General features: G+C 54.8%; 9 protein-coding genes and 2 non-coding genes across 11 annotated transcripts; 6 read left to right on the forward strand and 5 right to left on the reverse strand.

The window, feature by feature from the left end:
* Positions 1–200: 200 nt before the first annotated feature.
* ASPACDRAFT_46620 (uncharacterized protein) lies at positions 201–1,105 on the forward strand (the record flags this gene model as incomplete). Its single annotated transcript, XM_020201816.1, has 5 exons — positions 201–245; positions 315–529; positions 589–635; positions 707–874; positions 945–1,105. The coding sequence occupies 5 exons, from the start codon at positions 201–203 to the stop codon at positions 1,103–1,105; spliced, it is 636 nt and encodes a 211-aa protein (XP_020052793.1).
* A 3,646-nt stretch (positions 1,106–4,751) lies between these two features.
* ASPACDRAFT_63382 (uncharacterized protein) lies at positions 4,752–5,369 on the reverse strand (the record flags this gene model as incomplete). The annotated part of the gene is made up of 1 exon (XM_020203886.1): positions 4,752–5,369. The coding sequence occupies one exon, from the start codon at positions 5,367–5,369 to the stop codon at positions 4,752–4,754; it is 618 nt and encodes a 205-aa protein (XP_020052794.1).
* Positions 5,370–7,987: 2,618 nt separating this feature from the next.
* ASPACDRAFT_t268 lies at positions 7,988–8,060 on the forward strand. The gene has a single exon. It is a non-coding gene; the product is annotated as a tRNA-Lys (tRNA).
* A 2,018-nt stretch (positions 8,061–10,078) lies between these two features.
* ASPACDRAFT_t269 lies at positions 10,079–10,151 on the forward strand. Its single transcript has one exon. It is a non-coding gene; the product is annotated as a tRNA-Thr (tRNA).
* A 642-nt stretch (positions 10,152–10,793) lies between these two features.
* On the forward strand, positions 10,794–12,041 carry ASPACDRAFT_46623 (putative zinc metallopeptidase; the record flags this gene model as incomplete). Its single annotated transcript, XM_020201817.1, has 1 exon — positions 10,794–12,041. The coding sequence occupies one exon, from the start codon at positions 10,794–10,796 to the stop codon at positions 12,039–12,041; it is 1,248 nt and encodes a 415-aa protein (XP_020052795.1).
* ASPACDRAFT_125051 (NAD(P)-dependent alcohol dehydrogenase) lies at positions 11,964–13,547 on the reverse strand. Its single transcript, XM_020196783.1, has one exon. It carries the CDS (start codon positions 13,428–13,430, stop codon positions 12,189–12,191), a length of 1,242 nt encoding a protein of 413 aa, XP_020052796.1. The 5' UTR covers positions 13,431–13,547; the 3' UTR covers positions 11,964–12,188.
* Positions 13,548–14,496: 949 nt separating this feature from the next.
* On the forward strand, positions 14,497–17,530 carry ASPACDRAFT_63385 (lipase/esterase family protein; the record flags this gene model as incomplete). The annotated part of the gene is made up of 4 exons (XM_020203887.1): positions 14,497–14,565; positions 14,681–15,162; positions 15,240–15,422; positions 15,472–17,530. 4 exons carry the CDS (start codon positions 14,497–14,499, stop codon positions 17,528–17,530), a joined length of 2,793 nt encoding a protein of 930 aa, XP_020052797.1.
* A 229-nt stretch (positions 17,531–17,759) lies between these two features.
* ASPACDRAFT_1905956 (Mrp/NBP35 family ATP-binding protein) lies at positions 17,760–19,070 on the reverse strand. Its single transcript, XM_020198821.1, has 4 exons — positions 18,987–19,070; positions 18,784–18,919; positions 18,603–18,722; positions 17,760–18,522 (listed from the first exon to the last, which is right to left on the reverse strand). The coding sequence occupies exons 1-4, from the start codon at positions 19,041–19,043 to the stop codon at positions 17,861–17,863; spliced, it is 975 nt and encodes a 324-aa protein (XP_020052798.1). The 5' UTR covers positions 19,044–19,070; the 3' UTR covers positions 17,760–17,860.
* A 195-nt stretch (positions 19,071–19,265) lies between these two features.
* On the forward strand, positions 19,266–21,390 carry ASPACDRAFT_1890868 (AATF family protein). Its single transcript, XM_020198598.1, has 3 exons — positions 19,266–19,373; positions 19,456–19,558; positions 19,662–21,390. The coding sequence occupies exons 1-3, from the start codon at positions 19,316–19,318 to the stop codon at positions 21,289–21,291; spliced, it is 1,791 nt and encodes a 596-aa protein (XP_020052799.1). The 5' UTR covers positions 19,266–19,315; the 3' UTR covers positions 21,292–21,390.
* Positions 21,391–21,797: 407 nt separating this feature from the next.
* ASPACDRAFT_46628 (uncharacterized protein) lies at positions 21,798–22,547 on the reverse strand (the record flags this gene model as incomplete). Its single annotated transcript, XM_020201818.1, has 1 exon — positions 21,798–22,547. The coding sequence occupies one exon, from the start codon at positions 22,545–22,547 to the stop codon at positions 21,798–21,800; it is 750 nt and encodes a 249-aa protein (XP_020052800.1).
* A 1,050-nt stretch (positions 22,548–23,597) lies between these two features.
* ASPACDRAFT_46629 (uncharacterized protein) lies at positions 23,598–25,451 on the reverse strand (the record flags this gene model as incomplete). Its single annotated transcript, XM_020201819.1, has 7 exons — positions 23,598–23,740; positions 23,804–23,903; positions 23,969–24,075; positions 24,137–24,571; positions 24,623–24,884; positions 24,950–25,335; positions 25,394–25,451. The coding sequence occupies 7 exons, from the start codon at positions 25,449–25,451 to the stop codon at positions 23,598–23,600; spliced, it is 1,491 nt and encodes a 496-aa protein (XP_020052801.1).
* Positions 25,452–25,797: the final 346 nt, after the last annotated feature.

Below are 25,797 nucleotides of genomic sequence, written 5' to 3' on the forward strand. Positions count from 1 at the left end.
AACCTTGATAATCTGTGGTTCCATGCGTGTGGTTTGTGGTCCTTGCTAATCACCGATGCGACGATTCTCAACTCAAAAAGATGTATGTAAAGCAGTGGCTATCTCAAGATACAAGGTGTCACCTGAAGTAACAGGTACTGGATAGAACACAACCTAGCGGAAAACTGAACATTTGGGGAGAAATAAGCCACAAGCAAGATATGCCAACAAGCTACCTAATCACCGGAGCGGCACGAGGTCTTGGAGTATATGCCACCTAAGTTTTTCCTCTCCACCCACCCCCCCACTCATCAATCCCCCAACATGACTTTAAGGACGCCCTGGTCAAGGTCCTAGCCCCCAAGCCCGGAAATATCGTTCTCGCCCTCATACGTAGCAAGGCGGCTGCCGAGCACCGTCTGGCTGCGGACAACATTACCAACGTCCATGGCCTCGTCGCCGACGTCACTGATGACAAGGCCCTGAAGTGGAAACCCAGCGAGAACGAACCAGCAACCATCATCGCAGACACCCAGCAAAGCATAACGAGGTCAACGTCTTTGGAACCCTGAATGTAACCCTAACCTTCTTTGACCTTGTGCGGCGCAGCCAAATCAAGAAGGTCGTTGCGGTATCCAGTGGGATGGGCGATATCGGTATGCCCACACACACAAAGAGTGAAAAACGGCTGCTGTGGTCAAGATACACACTGATGGATGCACCCCAGACATGATCAATGAAATTCGCCTCTCCAACGCCGCGCCGTACGCCATCAGCAAGGGCGCTCTCAATGTCCTGATCGCCAAGCTCAATGCCGCTTACGAGGGGGAAGGCATCCTCTTCATGGCGATTCGTCCGGGGCGGGTGGATACGCTTGAGGGTGATATGCCGCTGTGTATGTTTCTTTCTTTCTTGTCTGCACGGCCGTAGTCCAGTTAGGTGCCTGATGGTTATTCGTGACCCAGTACCGGCGCCGATTCTCTCGCGCGCGAAAGGCATCGAAGCCAAGTTCGAGGCGTATGTGGGGGCTAAGGTTGTTCCGACGCGGCCGGAGATTGCTGCAAGGTGTGTGTTGGCTGCAGTTGACCGGCAGTCCCTGGCTGGTGGGCTTGGGGGATCTTTCTGAAGTCACAATGGGACTAAGAGTTGGTCTTTTAGAGAGTAGGAAACTGGTTGGGATGTGCTGAGTTCTCGTGTTTTGCGGACTCGTTAGGGATCAGAAGCTTCCCTTTGATGGCAAAATATCTGGGAGAACCATTGAATGGCCTGGTACGTATAGTACCTGATCTCCGACGGCGTTGGTGTACGTTACACCAACCCTCGACCTGTGTTGAAATTTGACTTGGTCAAGGGGTTTACGGAGTGCATGATTATCGACACAACTAGAAATTGAACTCGTTGAACTCACCAAGGGGATGTGGAATGCGATCTTCATACATTGTGCTACCAAAATTGCTAACCTATTGCTCTGGATACCGCTTGTAAAGGAGTCTATTACACAAACTCATAACTTTGAGCGCCAGGGACTTGCATGATCAAGAGGTGTTGAGGGGAGCTGAGCGTGCGGAGTATCGGGCTGTAGGTGAAGTTAAAAAGTTTAAAGAGGACTGAAAAGGGAATTATCGAGGCTTCGTTCCTGCGGGAGGGGGCATTATATGAGCTTAAGGCGCCGTTGACCTGTGTTAGAGTAAAGGGTCTTGTTAGAGAGGACGAGCAAGGAGAGCGGAGGAGAGCGGGCTGGGAAGGGCGGGTTCTTTACGCCGAGTTTTCTAAGTATGGAGTATGTGGAGGGGCTAAGAGATGCTGGTGTTCACACTGAAGTGGGGTCTACAGATGGCAATGTTTACTAGCCTAGCTGGCTGGATAACCAAGGGTATACATTCTGTGAGACAATGGGCTTGTTGCTTGTACTCGGCGCGGGCCTATTTGAAAGTTCGATCGTAGCTGAATGAACTCATTCGATTCATAGGTGTACTTCAATCTCACCCATGAACAACATTAGGGCTATGAGCCATGTCCAGGTCAGTAGACTTATTCCTTGGCTCACCAGATGAGCAGCCAAGGGTCGACGACGGCAATTGATCTGAGATCATCTCTGGTCGATAAATCCCCGATAGTCATGCGTGGCTTTCTGGCTGCAAGCTATCTGAATTGTGCTCGGAGAGACTTATGGAGTTCTATCATACCGATACCAATCTTTGAGGCCAAAGGGAGAGCAGGGTAGTCGAGAGGGAGTATATATGGAGGAAGGCGAGGTATGAAGAAAACGAACATGGAAGCATTCTTGTAAGTGAATGCAATCATCATGTCAACATAATCCAAAGTAATCAACCATCCTCTACATTCAAGAGTACCATGTAAAAGAGCTTATCCGTCTTTCATCACCCCTTCACTACCTCACATCTGGCGATAGCCCTCATTCCATGAGTCTACCACCTCACCCCAATACCCAACTTTACACCCTCACCAGCCACACTCACCTAACCAACCATATCGCAAACCCTCAAAATCTACAACCTCAGCGCACAGACCCCTTCCTCACATCAAGCCATCAATATAAAACTCAAATAGTGAGGCAAACCCACCCCCACAATTCCTGTGCAGACTTTCCTACCTAACCACCCCGTCGCCCCCAATATAGCACTAAATAGCAACGGACTCGAAACCATCTAGCCTCACCCCTTAGTTTTGTTGGAATTCACCCAATGGCAGTCCCGAGATTACCACCACGCACTTTCAGCTAGGGATGGAGACGGTATAGAGGCATGACAGCTCAGTCGGAGTGGATCCCGGGAACTGGGTCCACGGTCCGGGAAAGATCCACTCTGTTGGGCACGTACCACCACCCAAGGTGCCAAGTCAAGACCGCCTCGGAGACTGGTTCTAGACTTGGATGTCGCTTGTGTTGCTATGTCGGAGATCAAGTTTGTATGGGTTTTGTTGGCGGGTCGGTGGAGACTCGACACGCTCTGGAGTCTGGACAGTCCAATGTCGAAATGAAATTCGGGGGCGGGCGGTCGAGTTTGGGTCTATGTTTAGAAACAATGAGTTGCAATTGAGTTGGAGAAAACTGACCCACGCCTTGCGTAGCTGAGCGCACGTCTTCTGTAGTATCATTTCAAATCTCTCCGGCCATAATGCTGCTGTTGTCTTGTCTTGTCTGGTCTTGTCTCGACAACTTTACCGACATCCGCTATGCATCAACCAGACACAACCAAAAACAAGGTTCCTCAACATTGACAGCATGCATAAGCCATTAAATTAGGTTAGACGGTTGCAGCGGAGCTGTATGATTCTCCCTGGGCGGGCAGTGCTGCATATTCTCGCACTTTACACTTTTCAGTATCTGCAAAGCTCCGGCGTCTCGACTCTGCCTCCGGAATCACAGATTCGGATATCCCAGGTCCACGCCCGCGGCTTGCGGGATTTGCTACCCGGCAAGGCGAGAAAAAAAAATCTCCGAGCGTGACATCGGTGAGGCCTAGCTTCTTTCTACTTTGGAACAGACGGTGGTTCTCGGACAGGGAATGTTGTTGGACTCGGAGAATTGATGCCCTTTGTTTGCTTGCTCTGCTGGAGAGAGATACGGTGGACACAAGGGGGGAAGGAAGGAAGGATGTTCTGGGCCAAGCGAGCGGAGTACGAGTTGCTTTTTGGGGGTCCGTCCCGAGCGGAAGTGGTAATTGTCGATTCGGCAGAACTACCTATACTTAGAAGAGACTCCATATCATTTACGTATACGTATACGTAGAATAAGGTCCTTGTCTCAAGCCACTAAATGTACAGGGGTGTAAGGAGCCTCCACTAAACGCTAAGCCCATTCTGGAAGACTATTCGTCTGCGGGTATCAAACATATTCTCAATTGGCGAATCATTTACGAGTCCTAATTCATACTGCATACATAGCTGGACACGTGCAACCACCAATCACGACATAGGAAATTCAATTCATGAACTAGAATCCCTGAATGGGAAGATCAAAGGAGGGGACGGTTTCCTTAAGGGAAATCCGAGTTAGAAAAGAAAAGAAAAAAATAGGGAAAAAAAAAGTACAAAGGAAAGGCGCGGCCTGCAGGTCAGCTGCAGCCATCGTGCTCTAGACTAAGCACACAAATCCGCCATCCGAGACGGATGAGTCACTGCTTGCATGCAACATACAGTAAGTTACAGTACATCTTGGCTGCAGCAAGAAAACAAAAGTTGGAATGCCCCCGTCCTGGAGCGGGCTTCTTCCGCTTTCCCCCCGGTGTAGACAGCATGAAGCAGGGTCACACAACAGATTTCTCTCTCTTCGTCCCTATTCTCATCTTTGTTTGTTCTCTCTGCTTTGTGGCTTTTTTTTTCGGCGAGCTTGTCTTTTTTTTTTTTTGTGGTTCTTGATTTCGAGAAGTCGGGATGAGCCGGCGAAGAATACCAAACATAAGACATAGGAAGGTATCGTTGCGATGATCGCAGAAAAGGAAGATGCCAAAAACAAAGTAATCGAGATCCTCTTCGAATCTGCAGGCGTATGCAGTGCACTGCAAGAACGCGCAAGTGCAGCAGTCGCTGAGCGCTTTCTCCATTGCCAAATCCAACGCGATCGGGCAGATATGGGAAGGCTGGAGGCCGCGGCGGGTCTGATGAGAACCTTTTGCCGGCGGACCAGATTCAATTTGGGGGACAGCGTGGTAACAGCTTCTTGGCTGCATCAAAGCTAGCAGACAGGTATCCAGTGTCGCGCGTGATAGAAGACCGTAATGACTATTTCCAAGCCAGTGCGTTATGCTCATTCAACGGTGGTAGTCGGTCGGCCGGTAGATGCGGGACGATTCCTTGACGCGCTCATACCGCTCGGCCGCATCAGCCTCGTACAGTGACCCTCGGCTGGGCGAGCTGCGAGGGGATGTGTAGATGATGGTCCGGTGACGCTTCAGGGTCCGTGGCTCACGCTCGATGATGGCCTGCGAAGGATGAAGGTAGTCCTGAGTGGTGGTGCGTCGAGGGGGCACGGGATAGGTAGCATCGTAGCTGATGACCGGGGGCGCAGAGGCACGAACGCCGGCGATTGACTTCTTCTCCACGCGCAGGCCGTCCTCGATTGCTAGCAGCAGCTGACGGGCAGCGGCATACTTGAGAGGCACCTTGACCAGTGTGGATCGGTTGCGCTCTAGGTCGACCACCGAGTAGATCTTGCCGTTCTTGCTGCGCAGGTATTCAGCCACGTCGCGGGCATACTGGTGGCCGCGCTTGCATAGAGACCGGTCTTCCTCGCGAGTCTTAAGGGGGTTGGCACAACGGGAGCAGTGACCGGCGTGGCTCTCAAAGCTGTTGAGGACATATGTCTCGTCGTCCTCCAGCTCCCGCACGAGCACAACGGGCTCGGCGGCTTGCTCGACCTGGTGAGGCATGCTTGCGGTGCGACGGAGACGAGGCTTGGATCGCAGGGGAACAGACTCTCTTATGGAGGTGTAGATAGGGGGCCAGAGGAATCGAGTTGACTTGAAGGGCGACAGTGTGACGGATGGGTCAGGTCGAGCTCTGGGTGAGCACGTGTTGCGTGAATAGGTGGGTAGCAGTAATGAGATTGAATGAGTAGGTCGCAGACAAAGTGGTCTTGCGAGTGGCTATATAACTAGTAGTAGGTCTGAGATGAAGAGCTGGATGCAGATGTATGAAGTTGAAATCGAGAAGTAGAGGGGGGGAGGCAGAGGAGGTTATATAGTTGGACATGACTGAGTGGAAGGCATCCATGAAAGAGGGTAAAATGAGCTGCAGGAGGGATTCATGACGGATCTGGTCACAGGTGGAGACGCTAAGAAGGAATCAGTCATAATCTAAAATTAAAGATAATAAAAATATTAACGATGGGAAAGGAGGGTGTGGCAGCTGATGGGAGAAAATTCCCTAGAGAAAGTGCTGCCTGGTGACCGTAAGGCTGTCTCTTCTGTGTGTCTACTTAGTACTGTGGCTGGTGCAGTGGAGTGGAGTGGATGATGGTGTTGGTGGTGAAGGCGGTGCATTTCCAGGTTCAATTCTCCACTTCCCGGTTGGAAACGCAGTGTTCACAACAAGATCGCCTTTTGGATGGAATTACTGTAAGCTGATTGGTGAGAGGGACAATAACAGTCGGTCAAGTTAGGATCATTCCCCTTCCCTGGCTGTTCTCATCTGACTGTCTGACTGCACCGGGTGGACACACTAGGAGAGGAATAGGGTTAGTTCCTCCCTAATGCCACGGACTACGCGTCTCCACCGTCCACTTTACTTATCGACAGGGTCTTATCATCCCCCCCCTAGTCAACAGTCTATACCCCTTCTAGGCGTCGGGGAAGAACTGAGTTCAGTGAGAGAGTCATCATCATCTATTGTCGGAGTCACTGAAGGATGGCTGGTGCTGTGGCTTGTACCCTCGTGTTTCCTGCGCCGCAATCCTCTAACTGCCACCTCGTCATCTTTCTTCTTCCCTCAACAACCTTCCCAACACGAAGCCTTTTGTTGCTCAGAATCTCTCTGTTTTCCTGATGACGCCATAATTCCACCAGAAAGAACGACGACGGACTGTGGCTTGACCCTCCATGATATGAAAAATCCCCTGTCTGTGTATGCCCGGCGAGCAGCTCTCCCCGCTTCATGGCTCAACCGCACCCGTCCCCGCGCTCATTTGCTACGCAGCCGCTGTCAACATCGCGGAGCGGTACTCAAAACAATAGAATCCATCCGTTCCAAGCCGTCGGGTCTGTCTACAATTATCGCATACCCTATCAGTCTCTCATGCTGAATTCTAGCATTCTAAGAATACTTACAATAAACGCTCGCAAGTACAGCGCTGGGTGAAGACCGACGAGGGGGGGATCCGGACTGCCAACTCTCCGCTATACGAGCGACCTGTCGATCGTCCGCACTTCCATGTGCTAAGGGGGGTCAACCGTCTCAGCCCCATTACCTCCCCCCCCACTCCCAAACCCAAACCTTTCTGTTTCCCTTACACTAGTCTCGATCATGTCTTTCTTCTTTGCACAGGGTCCAGAAACTCCTTCCTGAACTCAGCCTCCGTCAAAGCGACAACGACGACTGGTCATGGTTTCTCTTCTCCCCCTTTTTTCCTTACCCATCCAATCCCATCCATATGGCTCTACATGCCACTGAGCTTGGGTGTAATCCCTGCTACCACGAGTTCTGGATCGCGAGATTTATGCAACCTGCACGTTTTACCTATCTGCGAGCTGTTTCCTTCTTCGATGTGGATAGTGGGCTACGAGGAGTAGTGGCAGGGAACCTGGTTTCAAGTACCGCGCGGCATGACCCTTGAGTGTGTCTCGTATCCTATCGCGGTGGCCTTGGGTGTTATTTGGAAATGGCTCGCCACCTGGGCTGCTTTCCTTGTCTGAGACTCAAAGTCGTCATCAACTTGCGCAGCCCTCACTCGCGCCCTCGCACATCCGCGATAATACAAGAGTCACCCGTCTACAAGCATTACTAATTCTGTTCACAAGTAACCCGTCGACCCAGGTTGCTTTGTCGGATGCTGCCTTGGGGGTTCTTTTGCAAGAAGCCGCCGCATGCGAACGATCCGATGATCGCATGGGCGCGTGCCCATGCTGGACTGACTGCCCCAAGGCAGACTGGGAGATGCAGGTCAGGCTGTGCGGTGATTCCTGTAGTCGCCACGGGGAGATAACGATCTCGTCTTTTCTTTTTCCCCTTTGCGACCCCGGGTGATCTCTAAATCAGAAGTGCGCCCCCGATCATCGGTTCACCTACCAATCCCCGCCGTGGGAATATATATCAGCAGTTGGAAACACCAGCACAAACAACACTCATACTGCTCACCCAACCGCCTGGCCGCGACCTGCGACAGAGTCTGACTTACACCAGGGATCCAGGCTCCAGAATTTCTCTTACCTCACGAGGTAAACGTCATCGTCAATCGTGCTCCCCTGCGAGCTGAAGAGTTGTCACCAGGAGGCGGCAGGTCAAGCTTGTTGCATACATGATCTGTACACAAGCATAGCCTTCAACAACAACAGCCCGGCTAGCTCAATCGGCAGAGCGTGAGACTCTTAATCTCAAGGTTGCGGGTTCAACCCCCGCGTTGGGCTTTCTCTTTTGCTTTTTTGCCCTTCGCACATTGCCATTGTACTGCGGTTGAGCGTATATTTTTTTTTTCCTTGTGTGGTTCGTGGACGGTGCGGAAGCTCCACCGGGACCCACTTTACCTTCAATCAAGCGAATGGCTGCTCACAAGTGTAGTCAGAGTACGTAGTAGACGAGAACGCCAATCAATAAATACAGCCTGTGGTGTATGCCTACCTCATATGTTGAGTACCATCTGGTGTAATGAAGCACTTCAAACTCTACTCCTGTACGTCGCGCCTGTACATGGCGGCCCAGGATTGCGCCCTTTCTCCCTCGGCACTGTACCTGCTTTAGCTCCGCTGCACGCCCGCCGGCCGGCGACGGGTCCTAGCCACCTGATCCCATGCCTTAGTGGTGACGGCTATCGTGTCCGACTGCATGTAACCTGTCGGTCCGGTCTTACGGGCTGTTTTATGATCGGTTGGAAATGCCGCCTACACTCATCCAGCGGGTTGGGAATGTCATGCGTGGAGAGATAGATTATTTTGTCTCCAATCCAGAAATCAAGCTCCAGCGGTCCAGGCCGTCGACACCCTGTAACATGCATTCAGTAACCAGGAGGGAGAAGAGTACAATGCCGGAGGTCGACATCCGCCCCAACAGATCAGAATATCCCAGTTCAGTATAAAGCAACCCATCTCGAATTCCATATCCCCGAAGACAGAGGAAACAGCCCATCGCATTTTCGTTGTGTGAAAAACCAGTTGTAACACATCCCCTCTCATTCCCAAGGCTCAACGCCAGAGCACCATGCACCTAGTCATCTCGAAGATCCCTTTGGTTATGCCTCCCTCTGGGGCAGAGAGTTCAATACCTAGCAAAGACATGGGACGAACACCACGGAGGATAATTTAGCTTCAGTTAAGCACAGGAACGGTCGGTTGTCAGTACATATATCTTCACAGGCCTGAATTGTGGAGGGACGAATTACACACTATTCCTTGGCCTTGCATTTGTGGTTCACACACACGCCGCATCTGCCGCGGCAGCGGTCGTTGCTGACGCAGTTCCGGTTACAGTAGTTGATTCCGGGATCCAGGGCCTGGTCAGCGAGGTCGTCGACGGGATTCATGACGGCTGCGTGAACGAGGGCAGCGAGGAGGGAGAAGAGGGTGAGGTTGCAGAGGTTCATTGTGTTAATGTTTCTTTGGTAGTGGAGGGGTTTGTGTGGTGGAAGAGCTTGTAGAGGTAGAGAATTGTGAGTTGGCAGAAGGATGAACGGATCTCAGTTTGTGGAGGAGGTGAGGGTGAGGTCTAGGAGATGTTCATCCTAACTATAGAAGTAGAGCATCTCAAATCACTTTCTGCACCTTGAGGAGATATATTCACTTGTACGCGAGTTTACTTGAGCAAGATCATTCACTATGTGAACACTTACTATTGACTCTGAAGATATCACTCTAGAGACTAACTTACTCTGGTGTCTCACGCTGTGAAAGGTTTAGGGGTCTCGTCTGAAGCGATGAATTGATGTACTGTACTTCTGGCCGGAAAGAGGTATTGTAGACCCTGGGTCGCACGACAGACATATATTTATTAATTTTAGACTTATGACAATTCCCTCTGAATCTCCGATGCTATGTTACCAACCCGTTGCAAGAATATCAACATGCAAATATTCAACTTGGACGGTCAGCAATCTGGAACAGGCAAATACTTGGAGCACAATGTTTGGATAACCGAAAAGGACAACAGTTGGCGTTTCATTGCCTCCAAAGGCCCGTCCCTTGTTGCTTCCTCAAGGCTCGGAATGATTGTGATGAATGGTTCCATTCTCTGTCCACCCAGATTCAGCATATTCCCTTCCAGGCTGGCGACAGATGCTTGATTGCAACACAACCATGGACTTGATGCGGCTGAGAATCAACTCCAGTCTTGTTGCAACACTTGTGCGAAGTAGACGGACAACAGCAGCTGCGGTGCAACCTGGTTATGTGTTAACAGGGTCATGTATGCAATTGATATTCATATTGACCAATCAGCTCGCATGGCTTAGATGGTAAAGCGCAGCACTAGTAATGCTGAGATCCTCGGTTCGAGTCCGAGTGTGAGCAATTGCATTTCCTTTTTGGCTTTTTTTTTTAGCCTCCTGTCTCGGTATGTGATTGGCTTTGCCATCTTTCTTTCCCTCCACTCCAACAATCTTTTTTCTTGTGATATAACTAAACAGCCAAAACTTCTCCTTCTCCTTGCTCTTAGTTAACTACACTTTGTTGCCCCTCAGCCAAGAAGCAGATAGCCGAGCACTGGAGTCAATCTACCCCAAACTGCCGAGTTGCTGAAAATGGCAGGGTTTCGCGGTCGGCTCCGCCGTCCGCCAATCCACCGGAGCTTATCGGCCATGACGACGAGTTGGAGTAAGCAGTCTGGCTTATCGAACATTTCCCCGCTTGCTTCTACTCGGCAATCGTCCTGAACGCTGGTTCGCATGGACTGCCGATCCTTGACAATCCGAATCTCACCTGGAATGTCATGTTGTCATGTTCAACTCGCTGTCTCAGCTGCACCCTCTACATAAGTAGCATTGATTACCTTCCCACCCGCCCCCGCAACAGCCAACAATGCAGATTCTAGGTGAGCACCCACCACATACTACCATACCCACTGCACTATTTCCCCGCTTTTCATCCATTGAACTGTACCAATTGCCATCACCTCTAACACCCTTCCTCGCAACAGCATCAGCACCATCCACCATGAAGGACATCATCTCGAAATACCGCCCGGACCTCAAGCCCTTCGAGGAGATCTACCGCCACCTCCACCAGAACCCCGAACTCTCGGGCCAGGAGCAGGAAACCGCCGCGACGGCCGCGGAGCACCTCAGGAGCCTGGGGTTTGAGGTGCACACGAACCTCGGCGGGCACGGGGTGGCGGGGGTGCTCCGCAACGGCGCGGGCCCCACGGTGCTGGTGCGGGCCGACATGGACGCCCTCCCCGTGGAGGAGAAGACGGGCCTGGCGTACGCCAGCACGAAGACGACGACGGACGCGGAGGGCGTGACGCGGCCCGTCATGCACGCGTGCGGGCACGACACGCACGTTGCCAGCCTGATGGCCAGCGCGGCGCTCCTGCACGCCGCCCGCGCCCACTGGGCCGGCACGCTGGTGTGCATCTTCCAGCCGGCCGAGGAGCAGCTGGACGGGGCGCGCGCCATGCTCGCCGACGGGCTGTATGAGAAGATCCCCGCGCCCGAGGTCGTGCTGGCCCAGCACGTCATGCGCATGCGGACCGGCACCGTCAGCGTGCGCGCCGGCCGCTTCCTCACCGCCGCCGACGCCTTCGACGTCCGCATCTACGGCCGCGGCGGCCACGGCTCCGCGCCCCATACCTGCATCGACCCCATCGTCGCCGGCGCCGCCGTCGTCACTAAGCTGCAGAGCATCGTCAGTCGCGAGGTCACGCCCGGCGAGATGGCCGTCGTCACCTGCGGCAGTATCCAGGCCGGCCACGCCCATAACATCATCCCGGATTACTGTGATCTCAAGTTGAATGTCCGGACGTATGATGCGGGCATCCGGAAGCGCGTGGTCGAGTCGATCCGGCGGATCGTCGAGGCCGAGTGCGAGGCCGCCGGTTGCGTGGAGAAACCCTTGGTGAAGCTTACATATTCCACCCCGGCGACGATCAACGATGGGCAGCTGGTCAAGACGCTGAAGGGTGCCTTTGGGGATTATTTCCAGGATGGGCTCGTCGAGTCGGAGCCCGCGGCCGCGAGTGAGGATTTCTCGCTGCTGGCCACGGCGGTGGGCGCGCCGTATGTGATGTGGACGTTTGGCGGCGTGGATGCCGACACCTGGGATGATGCCGTCAAGAGGGATGTCGTCCGCGAGCTGCCGAGTAACCACTCGCCGTTCTTCGCCCCGGTCATTGAACCTACGCTGCAGACGGCGGTGGATGCTATGGCCGTGGCGGCGATGACCTTCTTGCAACAAAGAAAATGATTGGCTTTTTTTGGGGTTGTTTGTTTGCGAGGGGTGTGACTGCTCGAGTAGAACCCCTCGTGGTATCATTGTCAACGTACTGTACATAGAGAACACGAAAGCGTTGCATGGCGAATCTGTACCTCTCAATCCATCCCATATCGTTTCCTAGTCTCGACTCGATACATGCACCACCACCTTCCCGCGCGCCCGCTCCGAGCGCAACTTCTCGAAAGCCTTGGGTGCATCCTCAAACTCATAGACACTATCCAGCACAACCTTCACCTTCCCATCCCGGATCAGCTCCCCCACCTTGACCAGATCCTCCTTCCTGGGCTTCCAGAAGATAGGCAGGTACCTCCGCTTCCCGCCGCCCAAGAAGCTGGGGCGCAGCAGCCGCGTCGCGAAGGTCGGGAACCGGGTCGCGCCGACCTGCGCAAACACCTTGCCCGGCTTGAGGAAGGCATGGCACTCGTTGTACATCTCGGCCGGCAGGCCGATGTGATCGACGATGTGGTCGAACACGGGGCCCTTGGCTTTGAGAACGGCCACCACATCCTCCGCGGTATAGTCCAGCACCTCGTCCGCGCCCAGCTCCCGGCAGAACGGCACGTTCTTGGTCGAACACGTCGTCGTCACGGTGCACCCCAGCGCCTTGGCGATCTGGATGGCGTAGATCCCGCAGCCGCCGGACCCGGCGTTGATGAAGACGTTCGCCCCGGTGTCCGGGGTGATGAACGGCGCGATCGACTGCCACGCCGTCATGCCCGCCACGCCGACGGTCGCGGCGTGGTCGACTTCGACTCCCGCGGGGATCGGGTGGAGGTTCTCTTCTCGGGCGATGAGGTATTCGGCCAACGAGCCGAATTGGGTGGGCAGGTCGAGGGTGCCGTAGACGATTTGGCCGGGCGTGAACGACGATTTGTTGTTGTTGTTGTTGTCGGCGGTGGCGACGACTTCGCCGGCGAAGTCGAGGCCCGGGCTGGCGGGTTTGCGGATCAGGGCCGTCGTGATGATCGGCATGGCGGGCACTTTGTAGTCGGCTGGGTTCAGGGCGGCGGTTAGCACGCGGATGAGGACTTGCGACGGCTTGAGAGGCCTTGGAGGCGCGCGGGCGCAGGGCTCCAGGGTGAGGTTGGCTTCGAGGGTCGGGTTGGTGTGGCTGTAGAGCCAGGCTCTCATTGTGGTTGGGTAGGGGGTCGTTGCTGTTGTTGTCGTCATCTTGGGTGGGTGATTCGTGTACAGGCTTGTAAAATGGGTGTGTGCTGATGGTGTGAATTCAGGTGGGAGGTTGAGGTGAAAGTGGCAGAGTGAGTGGTTGGAAGGGAATTGTTTTTGGTGGTGGGTTTTCTGGTCGGAGTCGCGATAAGATAGCATGCTGAGAGGAGATTCCGCTAATGGCGACGTCATGGCGGCTGTTCTAGACTGGGATGTTTGTATTGGCATGGATCATCTCTCTGTAAATACATTTTCCGCACAATGGAAGCTATTTTATGCTTGTGATATGAAGTTGACATCTGATCACAGACATTGGCACTGCTCAAAAAATGGTCAGGTGATGCTAGCGATTGAGCAGAAGCGGCTGGCGGTGAGGATGGTTTGAGTGCAGCTGTATGTTAACTTATTGTCCAACAACCTCCTGCTGTCAGATTTCTACGTATGACAACACAGAACCCAACCTCAAGCCACCCAGCAGTCGAGACCCAGCTGAAGCCCAGCTGAAGCTATAGCGGTCACCGACTAAGCCTCAAGCCATTCGTCCGACGCAGCAATGGGGTCCTTATCAGAAGCTTGGCTGCGAAAGTGGGCCAATGGAGAAGCTACTGGAGCGCACTCGTGTCGGCGTCATACAGATCAACTTTCCCTCTGCACCTCTCCAACGACGAACAAACCACCCTCGGTCGCAAGTTGCACCCAGCGACCTTGGATACTATACATTCATGATGCCTGACTGTTTGCGACCGACTCTTGCCTGAACGCGCGTTTCAACGACTGCCATCGAGCCAACGCAGCTTCCGCAATGGGACTAGTGTGACGGTGGCCGGTGATGACATCATGAGTCCGACCTCGGCTGGGCCTGAGGAATCCATCAATCAAAGGGGATGCATACCAGACTATCAGTGGATGATGATTATGATGATGATGATGATGATGCACTGCGTTGTTGTTCCTCACAGCACAGCCATTCATTTACTCCCAAAAGGGTCCAGCCCTTGTCTCTCCTCCCAGACATTGGTTGACTGAGCCATTAAGATTATATCGATCGGTTCCTGGCCCACTCCGTTCGTCTCCCTGTGTTTCCGCTGCTTCCTATCCCTCCCTCCCTTTAGTTTATTTGCGCTGCCACCCCCTCTCCTCCTGAAGCCTTCTTCCATTCGACCCCGCCCTTTTATATCTCGCCCACTTCCTTTCAGTTCTTCAAGACTTCATGACCTTCTGTGAGGCTTGTTCCTTCCTCATCTAGCACATCAGAACCATGCCCCTGAATACCTTCGCATTGAGTCTGGCCCTCACTCCGACCGTCCTCCAAACCCTGATCTCTCATGTGGGTCATTCATCCTTCCCATCCGCTGCCAACAATGGCTCCATCGCGTTTCACCTTTCGTTGATTCCTTCCTTCCCCGAACTGACCAACTGACTCCCGTCTCACATGCCATCAGTACCTCCACCGCAAATCGCTCCACCACAAACCAAACGTCCACATCTCCTACGATGAAAGCATCCGCATTTTACGCGAATTCCTCATCTACGCCTCCAAGCATAGTCTAGAAGACCTCCAAACCTTCACCTGCCAGCGGGTGCCCGCGCCGCATTGGGTGAAGCTCGAAACCGTGACCGTGCCGGAGGACTGTCTACTCGGCGCAGCTGATGCGATCAACAAGCAGCTTGGCCCGAAGGGCATCGCCCGCGTCGGCGGGAAAGAGTGGTGGCAGTGGCGCGGCCCCGCGGAGGACTTGAAGGCGGAATGGATCGAGATGAAGGAGGACTACAACGAGCGGAAGCATACAGATCGCGACCATCCCAGCCAGAAGCGCATCATGCTGTACATCCATGGCGGGGCGTACTTTTTCGGCAGCTTGGATACACATCGGTATCAGATGCAGCGCCATGCGCGGAAGTTGAAGGGGAGGGTCTTTGCACGGTAAGCCTTTTATGTCCTCCTTGAGTCGAAGCATCTCTTACTGACCGTGCTCAAGTGAGTCTTCGAGCTGATGATAGGTCCCAGTGTCCACCCCGAATTAAGCTGATTCCCTGTTTAGCTAAATATCGCCTGGCGCCGCAATTCCCCTTTCCTTGTGGAATGCAGGATTCACTGGCGGCCTACCTGTTCTTGTTAAAAGAGCATAAGCCTGAGGAAATCCTCTTTGCCGGTGACTCTGCTGGAGGAGGTCTGGTTCTCTCGTAAGTTTGAGGTCCGGTCAATCATGCAAGCTGCAGCTAATGGTCGAAGTATGCTGGTTCTCCTACGCGACCAAGGGCTTCCTCTGCCGGCGGGGGCTATCTTGATTTCACCCTGGGTGGACTTGACCCATTCGTTCCCTAGCATCGTCAAAGACAATCCCGGAGACTATATTCCTCCGTACGGCTTCATGCACAAGCCGTCTCCGGCGTGGCCGCCCCCTAACGCAGATGAGCTTGCTTCTCTAAAGAAAGCACTCAAGGGGAACCCGGCTAAGCCCAGCCATGCTGTCCCCGAGCAAAGTAGTCGAGACGAAGAGACGGCGGAAAGGGGTTACTCGATACACAAGAGCAGCTCTTCCGAAGCCGACCGCACGAATTCGGATCGCCAGTCCACCGAGATTCATAACGAGAAGATCAGTATCCCGATTGACGGAGAAACGGTCGAGATCAAGGACCAGATTCACATGTATGCAACCAACGAACTTCTGACCCACCCGCTCGTGTCCCCTATCTTCCAGCCTTCTCTCGGAGGACTGCCTCCACTGCTGATTCAAAGTGGAGGCGGGGAGATGCTGAGGGATGAGCAATTCTACGTGGCCCACAAGGCGGCCAACCCGGCCGCATACCCGCCTGGCGATGCTTTTCTCGACGAGCATGACCCCAACCGGGAAACCCTTCACAAGTATCAGGGAACCTACGTTCAACTCCAGGTCTGGGACGACTTATGTCATGTGGCGCCGACTCTCAGCTTCACCCATCCCGCAAAGTACATGTATCGGGCGATTGCGCAATTTGGCGCCTGGGCTCTTGCATGTGCGCAAGACACGGAGGTCGAGATTCTTGACGATCACGGTGTATCCAGCGACACTGATAGCAGCGAGGACCCAACCAAGAGAGAATCGGAGAAATCTCACACCCCTGTCGACTGCATTGGCAAGGCTGGGGACCCCTTACCCGCGTTCAAGGACCGCATGATCCGGCAGCGAGTGGATAAGAAGGGCAACGTATACCCCTTGGATCCCCCATCGGCGTGCTCCGTGCTCCAAATCCCCCCGTCCAAAGTGGGAGTATTCAACCCCGTGCTCGTGCGCAAGTGGCTGTCTGCGAAGAAGGGATGGGATACCAAGTTCGCCAAGGAGAAGCTCCGGGTTCAACGACAGCGCATGAAGGAGCTGGCGTATGGACTCCAGAATTTCCAAGGCGAGCTGCCACCGCCGAGCTCCCTGGCTGCCCGGCGCACCGTCCCGCGCGTGTTGCCCTCCAGGACTGGCGGCAAGAGCTACCCGATGACTATGTGGAGTAAGATGGCCAGCAAGCATGACGAGCGCACCGTCGTCAAAGAACAGTTGAGGGGCGACCGTTCCACACGGACGAGCGTCGATGCCGGCCAAGCGGGAGCGTCGATGAAGGCAGAGGCCGCGCAACAGACGGACGAGAACGCGTCCGCCACCCAGCGCGCCGCCGCCGTGACTGGCGCCTCCGTGCAGGACTTCTCCAACAAACCCCAGTCGAATGGCCTGAGCAATGGGGGTGGTTCGTCGGGAACAAAGGTTCCATCCGAGGAAGATGATGATACGCGCGATCAATCAGCGAACTCACACACCAAAGCCCCCTCGCTTGAGAGCTTCACCCCCATGCTCGTCCTGCCGGGGTATGAGGGAAAGAACTTCGAAGAAGAGAACGCCAGCACCCGCGCGCTCTTCCATGAAGCGGGCGCTCTTCCGAACACAGGCGACTCTCACTGGGCTTCACGACTGCGACACCGGGCCTCGTCCAATGCCGGGTCGGGCACCATCCGCAGTGGGCTCACGACCGAGCCGCCGGAGGATACGAGCACAATCGGCGACGAGAAGTCTCTGGCCGTGACCACGAATGGACTCGATGCAGCGAGTACCCGTGCTGTGCTCAATGCCAAGGGAGTGCTGGGCATAGCTAGCGATAACGAATCTGCGTATCGCTCGTTCGAGGCTCTGCCAAGTGAGCTTGGCGATGGTGAGATGGGTACCCCGGGGCTTGGTCCTGATGGTCACGAGGCAGAGTCGACGCCGCGGCCTGGCTTGCCTGACCGGGAGTACTTCAAGACGGCGGAGGAGTACGTTGCGCACTGAGGGTTGATGTCGTTGTATTGAATAGGTGATTTCTCCTCTTCACGAGATGTATATAAGCATGGCCCGTGTCCATTTCCTTTGGTTTCTTGGGAGGTCTGTCGGTCGTTATACCCAGCTTTACATAGTCGCGCTTCTAGTTTTGGTTTCTTTGTTCAAGACGCAGCAAATTCCATCTATATCCAGCATTACTACCAATCAATTCAAACGATTTGAAGAATCATACTCAATTGCCAGGGTATATATACACACTTGAACCAAAAGAGACCATATAATACAACAACCCCCCTTTTCCTCCTTCGCTTTACCTGGCCTGGAAAAAAGTGAAATCCCTCACCACTGCACCCCAGCCTTCCGCGCCACCTCCTCCGCGATCCCCAAGAACGCCGCCCGCCGCCCACTGTCGGGGTTCCCCTCCTCCGCGACGACAGTCGGCACCCCGCGATCCGCATCCTTGCACACGGTCCCGTCGAGGGGCACGTCGCCGAGGAACTCGACGCCCAGGCGGCGACACTCCGCCCGCACCCCCCACTCGTCCTCCCGGCCGCGCAGGTGGTCGTGGCCGTGCCCGAAGATCTCGGTGCTGGTGCCGCAGCTCGGGCAGCGGAAGTAGGCCATGTTGCGCACCATGCCCAGCACGGGCACGTCCATGCGCTGGAACATGCCGATGCCGCGGACGGCGTCGCGCAGCGCGATGTCCTGCGGCGTCGTCACGATCACCGCCCCGTCCAGCACGACCTCCTGGTTGATGGTCAGCTGCACGTCGCCCGTGCCCGGCGGCAGGTCCAGGAAGAGCACGTCCAGCGGGCCCCACGAGACGCTGTGCAGCAGCTGGTGCATCGCCTTCGTGACCATCAGGCCTCGCCAGGAGATTGGGGTGCTGTCCATCGGGACGGGGTCTGTTGTCGACGACGGGGCTTGTTGTGTTTGGGGGAGGAGGTAGCCCATCGACATGGATTTGAGGCCGTAGTTCGTTAGCGGGAGGAGGCAGTTATCTATTTTGTATAGCGGTGGTGGGTTAGTGGGGGTGGATTTTGTTCGGCGGAGAGAAAGGGGAGCGGGAACAGAAACGCACTCTCATCCAGCCTGGGCTCCCCGCTCAGATTCAACAGCGTCGGGATTGAAGGCCCGAAGATATCGGTATCCAGGATTCCGGTGCGGATGCCGCGCCGCGCGAACGCGAGCGCGAGGTTCACTTTGACCATGTCACTTCAGTTTCTTTTGTTTGGGTTGATGCGCTGTAGAGGAAGATGTACCGGCGATCGTAGACTTCCCTACGCCCCCCTTCGCGGACGAAATGGCAATCACCTTCTTCACATCCCGGATCTTGCGCTTCTCGGGCAGCCCCCGGCGGCTGCGGAGGGAGGGCGGAGTGCCCGAGCGTGGGAGGCCCTACCATTTTCACCACGCGGTTAGACGAGAAACCTTCTTCTAAAGAAGAGTGGGAAAAGGAAAATACCAAAGGGTTATCATGCTGCAGCACCCGAACGGTCGAGAAGAACCTCTTCCCCAACATGATGACAGTGGAAGCGATGCGAAATGGGTTGTCGGCGGTGAGAATCCAACATTATTGACGGAAGATCGAGGATACTGCCCGGTTTTTGGTCCTTCACCGCCGGTCAAACCTGCCTTCCACGGTTGCTTTCCGGCTTGAAGGAGTTAGTTCTCCCGTGGCCGCATCCCGAAATTTTGCGGGCAGAACAAGAAAAAAAAAAGTTGGCGCGGAAACAGAAGCAACTAAGAAACTATTAGGCCGTTGTTTTGCTGTACCCTGTCCCTGCACTCGTTATGGCTCCCAAGTCGCTGGCGCAACAGCTCGCTGAGCTGGAGGATCCTACTCCTAGAGGTTTGTTTTTATTTTCCTTGCTTTTTGAGGTTGAGTTGTCTGTCCTTGGGTCTGACTGACTTGTCTTTGCGCCCAATTCCAGATTTCGACCCCGAGGATCTCGATCGCGGTGTTCAGTCGAGCGATGAGGAGGGAGGAAAGGCGGTGGATGCTGATGCGGGACGAGAGCATTATCAGGCTGTTGGGTAGGTTTTTTTTTCCTTTTCTAGGATGTTTATCATGGATTATTTTGGGTAGTCGTGTGTTGTGATCGCTGGGTTGAATGAGGGCGGCGCTAACTTGTCCCAGCAAGGGAAAGCTTCGCAAACAGGATCCCGTCGCCCTGGGGAAACAGTACGCCGGCTCGAAGGTTAGCAGACAGGCGCTCGAGGCCGAGAGCGATGACGATCCGTTCGCGGCCCGGTCCAGCGATGAGGAAGATGAGGAGGAAGACGATGAGGAGCTAGGCAGCGACGAAGACGAGGAGGATATCTCCGACGACGAAGCAAGCGAGGAGGAGACTGCCCGACCCGCCAAGAGTGCCGGAAAGAAGGCCAAGAAGCAGGTCAGCTTCGACGACATGGATACCGATGGGTCGGACGAGATGGACGGTTTTGAGGACGAGGACGAGGACGAGGATGACGAGGAGGATGACGAAGATGAGGATGAATTCCCATCCGATGAGGACGACGAGGACGAGGATGAGGATGACGATTCCGACGCCTCTGACGACGAGCCCCGCCGCACCGGCAAAACCGACGACCGCGAGGAACTGCGCAAACTGATGGCCTCGGACCAAAAGACCATCGCCGCGACCATCTCGCAGGCGGCCAAAGCCGACGCCGCCAAGGGCAAAGCCGTCAAGCAGCAGCGCGCCACCTTCGACGCCCTCCTCAACACGCGCATCAAGCTCCAGAAGGGCCTCACCGTCATCAACCAGCTCTCCCTCGCGGCCGCTCAGCAACAAGCATCAACCACCACCGACGAGAAGAGCACGCCCAATGCCGATGCCGACGCCGACGCAACCCCCGAGCCTCTGGATGGCGAAGCCATCAAATCCGCCGAATCCGCCGCCCTGGCGCTGTGGTCCACCCTCGAGGATCTCCGCCTCGCGCTGGCGGACGCGCACCACAAGCAGCAGCAGGGGGATGACGACAGCAAGAAGCGCAAGCGTCCGGCGCCCGTGACGCCGGCCACCTCGTCCGCCTCGCTGTGGAAGCGCATGACGGCCCTCGAGGCCGAGTCGCTGGCGCACCGCCGCGCGGTGCTCGACAAGTGGTCCCAGAAGGTCCGCGGGGCGACCGCCGCGACCACCGCCAACGCGCGCGGCAAGCTGCTGTCAGCCTCCAGCGCCTCGCAGACGATCTCCACCGTGCTGGACGCGCAGGTCGCCACCGAGACGGCGGCCGGGCTCCGTGCCGTGAAGCGCGCCCGCACTGCTACTACTACCAACGGCACCAAGTCGACGACCACGACCAAAGCGGCGGCGGAGCAGCCCGACGAGCCCGCGGAACCCCTCTACGACGACACCGTCTTCTATCAGACCCTGCTGCGCGAGCTGGTCGAGCAGCGCATCTCCTCCTCGGACGCCATCACCAACGGCCTCGATACCCTGCACCTCCAGCTGCCCTCGCGGCTGTCGGCCGTGCACCCGGTCACCGGGATGCGCAAGGACAAGGTCAAACGCGACGTGGACACCCGGGCCTCCAAGGGCCGCAAGATGAAGTTCGAGATCCACGAGAAGCTGCAGAATTTCATGGCGCCCGAGGACCGCGGCGCGTGGACCCGCCACGCCCGGGAGGAGTTCTTTGCTTCGTTGCTGGGGAACACGGCCAGCGGCATGCTACGGGAGGAGGATGAAGATGAAGATGTGGATGCTGCTGGTGAGGATAGTGATGTCGATCGTGAGGAGGGTGGGTTGAGACTCTTCCGGAACTAGTCCTTGTTGCTGGTGGCATAGCATAGATACTCGATTTTTTTTATTTCCATTTAGAGGTTTCATTAAAAAAAGGATGTACTGTATATATCATGTCGCATTGGATTGGAAATCAATAAAAGCCTTCCGTTTCGCCATCAATCCGGCCCAACATTATCATCGCATTGTCATCATCATCATCATCATCATAATCATCATCATCATCATCGCCGGCATCGTCACTATCATAATCCACACTCAGTATCAGCATCATCGTTCTTCTTCTTGCTCCTCTTGTTCTTGCTCATCCATCCATCGTGCATATCTCGTCCCACGCAGTCGTCAGTCGTCAATCATAAATCAGCAACCCGAGGCTAAGCTCTCAGGCTACAGCAAACCGAGTCGAGAAGTGCCTTTCATCCCCGTTCGCCCATCATCAGCGGATCCACGATCACGAATCTGTGGAAATGCACGTCGAAGTCGTCCCGGAGTCGCTGTCCTGCTTGTCCAGAACCCCCCAAAGCGTCCCATCACCTCCGAGCGGACGACCCACTACTACTCGTACTCGAATGCGAGGACCGCGATCCGGACTTCGAGCTTGCCGGCGTATATCTCGGAGGAGCATAATGACCACCCTGCTGGTGGGCACCGGGCCGCTCCCAGGCGAAATCCGTCCGCCTCGGCAACCCCAACATCCGCTCCTGCACCGCTGCCTCCAGCTGTAGTTTTCGGTCGACTTCCTCCTGCGGAGAGAGGAAATGCGGATACCCGTTCCAGTCGACGATGACGGAGCCGCTCACGTCGTTGTAGCCCGGGAGGAGGGAGGCGGCGGCGGCTGCTGCTGCTGCTGCTGCTGCTGCCGCCGCCGCTACCTTCGGGGACGTGTACTTGGGGGACGTGGTTCTGCTGGTATCGATCATCTCAGTGGTTCGGGATCGATTTAACAGGAATTGCTGTTCGAGGGCTTTCTCGTCGAGAGAAACCAGTAGATCATCCGGAGGATCGATGTTCTGCCAGCAGAGTGTGGTTTGTGTCTTGGGGTGGAATGAGATTGAGAATGTTCCCTGAGTGTTGACGGTGGTGTTTGGTCCTATACCTGTTTCGCTGCCGTTGGGTAGCGTTGGAGTGGTGGGACTGGGATGGGCTGCAGGCCGGGTCTTTTTGCCGGTGAAAAGTGCACGGATCGAGTGGCTTCCTGTCTTTGAAGGCTTGCTGTCCTGGTGATCAGGCAGCGATGGGGTTATCAAAGGCCCTCGTCTCTGCTTGCGAAAGAACGGCATCGGGCTGTCAGAGGGAAAAGGGGTCCGGCTTGGTTTCACGAGTGTGACGAAGAAAGTAAGTTTACCTCGGTCGCTAGATCAAGGAAACACGGTGAGTAGCTGTTATGCTGAGCAAGTGAGATGTCTTATCTTGAGCAAGGTTTTGCTTTGTTTTCACATGCGTGGGCTGCTGCTCGAGACTGTCAATGCAGATAACCAGTTGTCAAGCCGGAAGCAATCAGAAATGAGACCTGGCAGGGTCACATTGAGATATCAGGCGTTGCAGGTATAAAGTTGCGCTGATTTATGGTACCACGTGGATGAGACGTCATTGCTCTGAACAGCCGGTGTATGGGCCTGAGATGGATGATGGAAAGCAGGGTCCCATTCTCTGCTCGCCCAAAACATATCAAAGTTGATCAATGATCAGGGCCGTTGATCGATCCTTTGCGTCGTCTTGCAGAGCATTACAACTCATTACAGGCTCGAGAAGCATGCAAGGATGTTAGCGCATTCTGTTCTATTATTATAGGATGATTTCATCGGGGATTGCTGGCAAAGTACTCCATACCGTTCACCGCTAGAACTGGACCCTGAAATCAAAAGGAGTGCCGTCTTGCATAAGAGCCAATTCCACTGTCCTGATCAACACACACGAGACCAAAGTGATTCGATTTGCAAGACGGAAGCAAATTCTCCCCACGGAGGCGAAGATATGAGCTATCGGTAGGAGAATTTCGGCCAATGTCGCGGATACTGGTCCTGACGGAGCATTTGGTCCCCAATCAGCGAAATGTCATGGCAAACCTCCTGTAGGCACCGCGGCTCAATAAGCTTCGGGTTGGCTCTCGTAAGCGGCAGCTAACCTAAATTTGCATGAGCTCGGAGCGAATGAGAGTAGGAAGGACCCTCTAATCGGGTTGAAACGATCCCGAGTCTGCCATGTTGATCTCCATATATTGAGATTCCCATCCCCGTGACCGCCTTTTTCCCGTGCAGGTGAAGCACGCTCTGACCTCAGAATTCGGTGAAACAAAATGGTGTATCATGCCCGCAAACCGAAGTCTGGTGTCAGCAGTCAGAATCATCGTCGGCCCATTGCTCCCGTAGAGCCTGAATTGCCTGCGCAACATCCCAGCCAGTCCTAGTCTCCATCTCGCGTAAAAGAGCCTCGGCAGCTTCTTGATCCTCTCTACGTCGAATGACCCAACCCCCTGTATATGGAAGTCAATTTGTGGGAATCAACGGTCTCCTAAACAGCTTGCTGGAGTACTCACACGCTACAAGACTATGACGCGCGGTGAAAAGCGTATTTTCGGCTTTGGGATTGGACTTGGCCAAGCCAAGGACCATGAAGAGGTGGTGTCTGACTACTTTCTGCTCTTGACCGTGAGCACAGAATCAGGAAGGCCGGTCTTGGATCCTGTCGAGAATCAACGAACCTCTATGTGTCTGGAGACTTGGAAGTTCTGGGAAACGAGCGCGGGACTGGGGCAAGTGGCGACTGCTAGGACGATCCTTGCGATATGATAGTACTGTGTCCCAACGACTATAAAGTGAACACTGCGTCAGCTTATATCGCATTCACACTACTGTTCTTTCGCCCTCACCGTGGACTGGCAGCAACATCCAGAACTCAGGAAATCGCTGATAAACCGCCTTCCCGCGTGGTACAGAGTGTATCGCGTCGAAAGAGGCAGGCTTCGAATCGTTCCAGGCTTCCACTTCTTGTGCCAGTCTCTGCAGCCCGCTTAAATCCAGAGAGGCCTCACGACCAGAGGAATTGAACGCGCAACTTAGGACTGTAGCCAGCAGAAAGACCATCCGACTTGCCCATGCAAAGTCGTCATTCCTCACGAAGACATCGGACCTGTGGAAGCTCTCGAGGTTTGTCCGTAATGGCTTGTGGGAGATGAGCGAGATGTAGATGTCTTCACGGAGACAGAGCCAGGCGGCTGCCTCGCCCAGCCCGCCCGACGAGCCGAAGGACGATATTGTGTTCAGAATGCGCGCCGTACCCGTCAAATGAAACAGATTGTCATCAGCTGGAGTCTGTCAGCCACCCGAGCAAGCCGTCACTGGTCTGTTTATCATACGCTCCATTTCTTCATGCTGTCGCAGAATTGCAACTGTAGCAAGAACGACATCGGTGATGTCCGCTCTCGAGCCAGACAGGGCGGGAATCAGAAGCTGTAGGCAGTGGTTATGGTATCGCAGAGCCTCGGACGCATCCACTTTGCGCTGTCTGTCAATGTGTCGCGAGGAGAAGGCGAAGATTGCAGAGCGCAAAGCCGGCTCCTGGACAGCCCTTACCGGCACATCGGTCTCAAAATGCCGATCGGGATCGGTGATATCAGCCTGTGCATGATCCGCGGAGCATCAGCGACCTGCTAGAAAAAGCCTGCATATTTCGCAGCACTCACCCATAACGCCATGTTCTCGACAAAGTTACGCATCAAGATCGCTTCCCGGGCGCTGAACGACGGTTGTTGCGTCTTTGACTGCTTGCTGCTTGGCGGACTGTCTGTGCTCAGGGCTCCTGAGTGACCGATATTGGGGCGCACAGAACCCCGCGCTCTCACGACCACCGGCCCACTATCGTGACTGCTCTGTCCGGCGCTCACGCCGACTGATCGGTGGCCGCTGTGCGCCGGCCAAGCGGGATGGCCTGGGCTCGGATCGTTCGTGAACGGGCTAGATGATAGATCATACGGCGACCACCCGGACCGACAATCCTCGTCCAAGAGCTGTGGTGACGGAACCACCTCATACAGTTGCTGGATGGCCTCGGTCTCATCCCAGAACTCGACTATCAATGACCGTGAGAACAAGATCTTCTTTGCTTGCCCAGGAGGGGAAACGTTTACCAGGACCCATCACAGACGGCCACAGATCTTGCCCGGGAAAAGCAATCGCCGTCTCCATGGGAAGATCTAGACCTCTTCGAAAGCGGACGTTGCAGCCTCTATTGCAGTCGATGCCTGCGTGTTGACAGTGCGCACAGGAGGGTAGATTGGTGTCGCCTGGGGGATTGTTAAGCATCAGAGCTGTGATTCCTGTGTGTGGATGGACTCACACTTCAGGTGCCGGGCTGGAATCAACAGTAATGTCGCAACACTTAGTATACTTAAACAATCTTTGAAGGGAAACCAGTAGCCTAGGCGTTAAGTTTGAACATACCCCTGCATCGTTGGCTGATGCGAGTTTGTTAGCTTTGTTTAGCTGAATGATTGCCTTGTATCGAGGGCGAGGACATTACCAGCCGGTGATT

Source organism: Aspergillus aculeatus, assembly GCF_001890905.1.
Source record: "Aspergillus aculeatus ATCC 16872 unplaced genomic scaffold ASPACscaffold_16, whole genome shotgun sequence".
NCBI classification, from domain to species: Eukaryota; Fungi; Ascomycota; class Eurotiomycetes; order Eurotiales; family Aspergillaceae; genus Aspergillus; species Aspergillus aculeatus.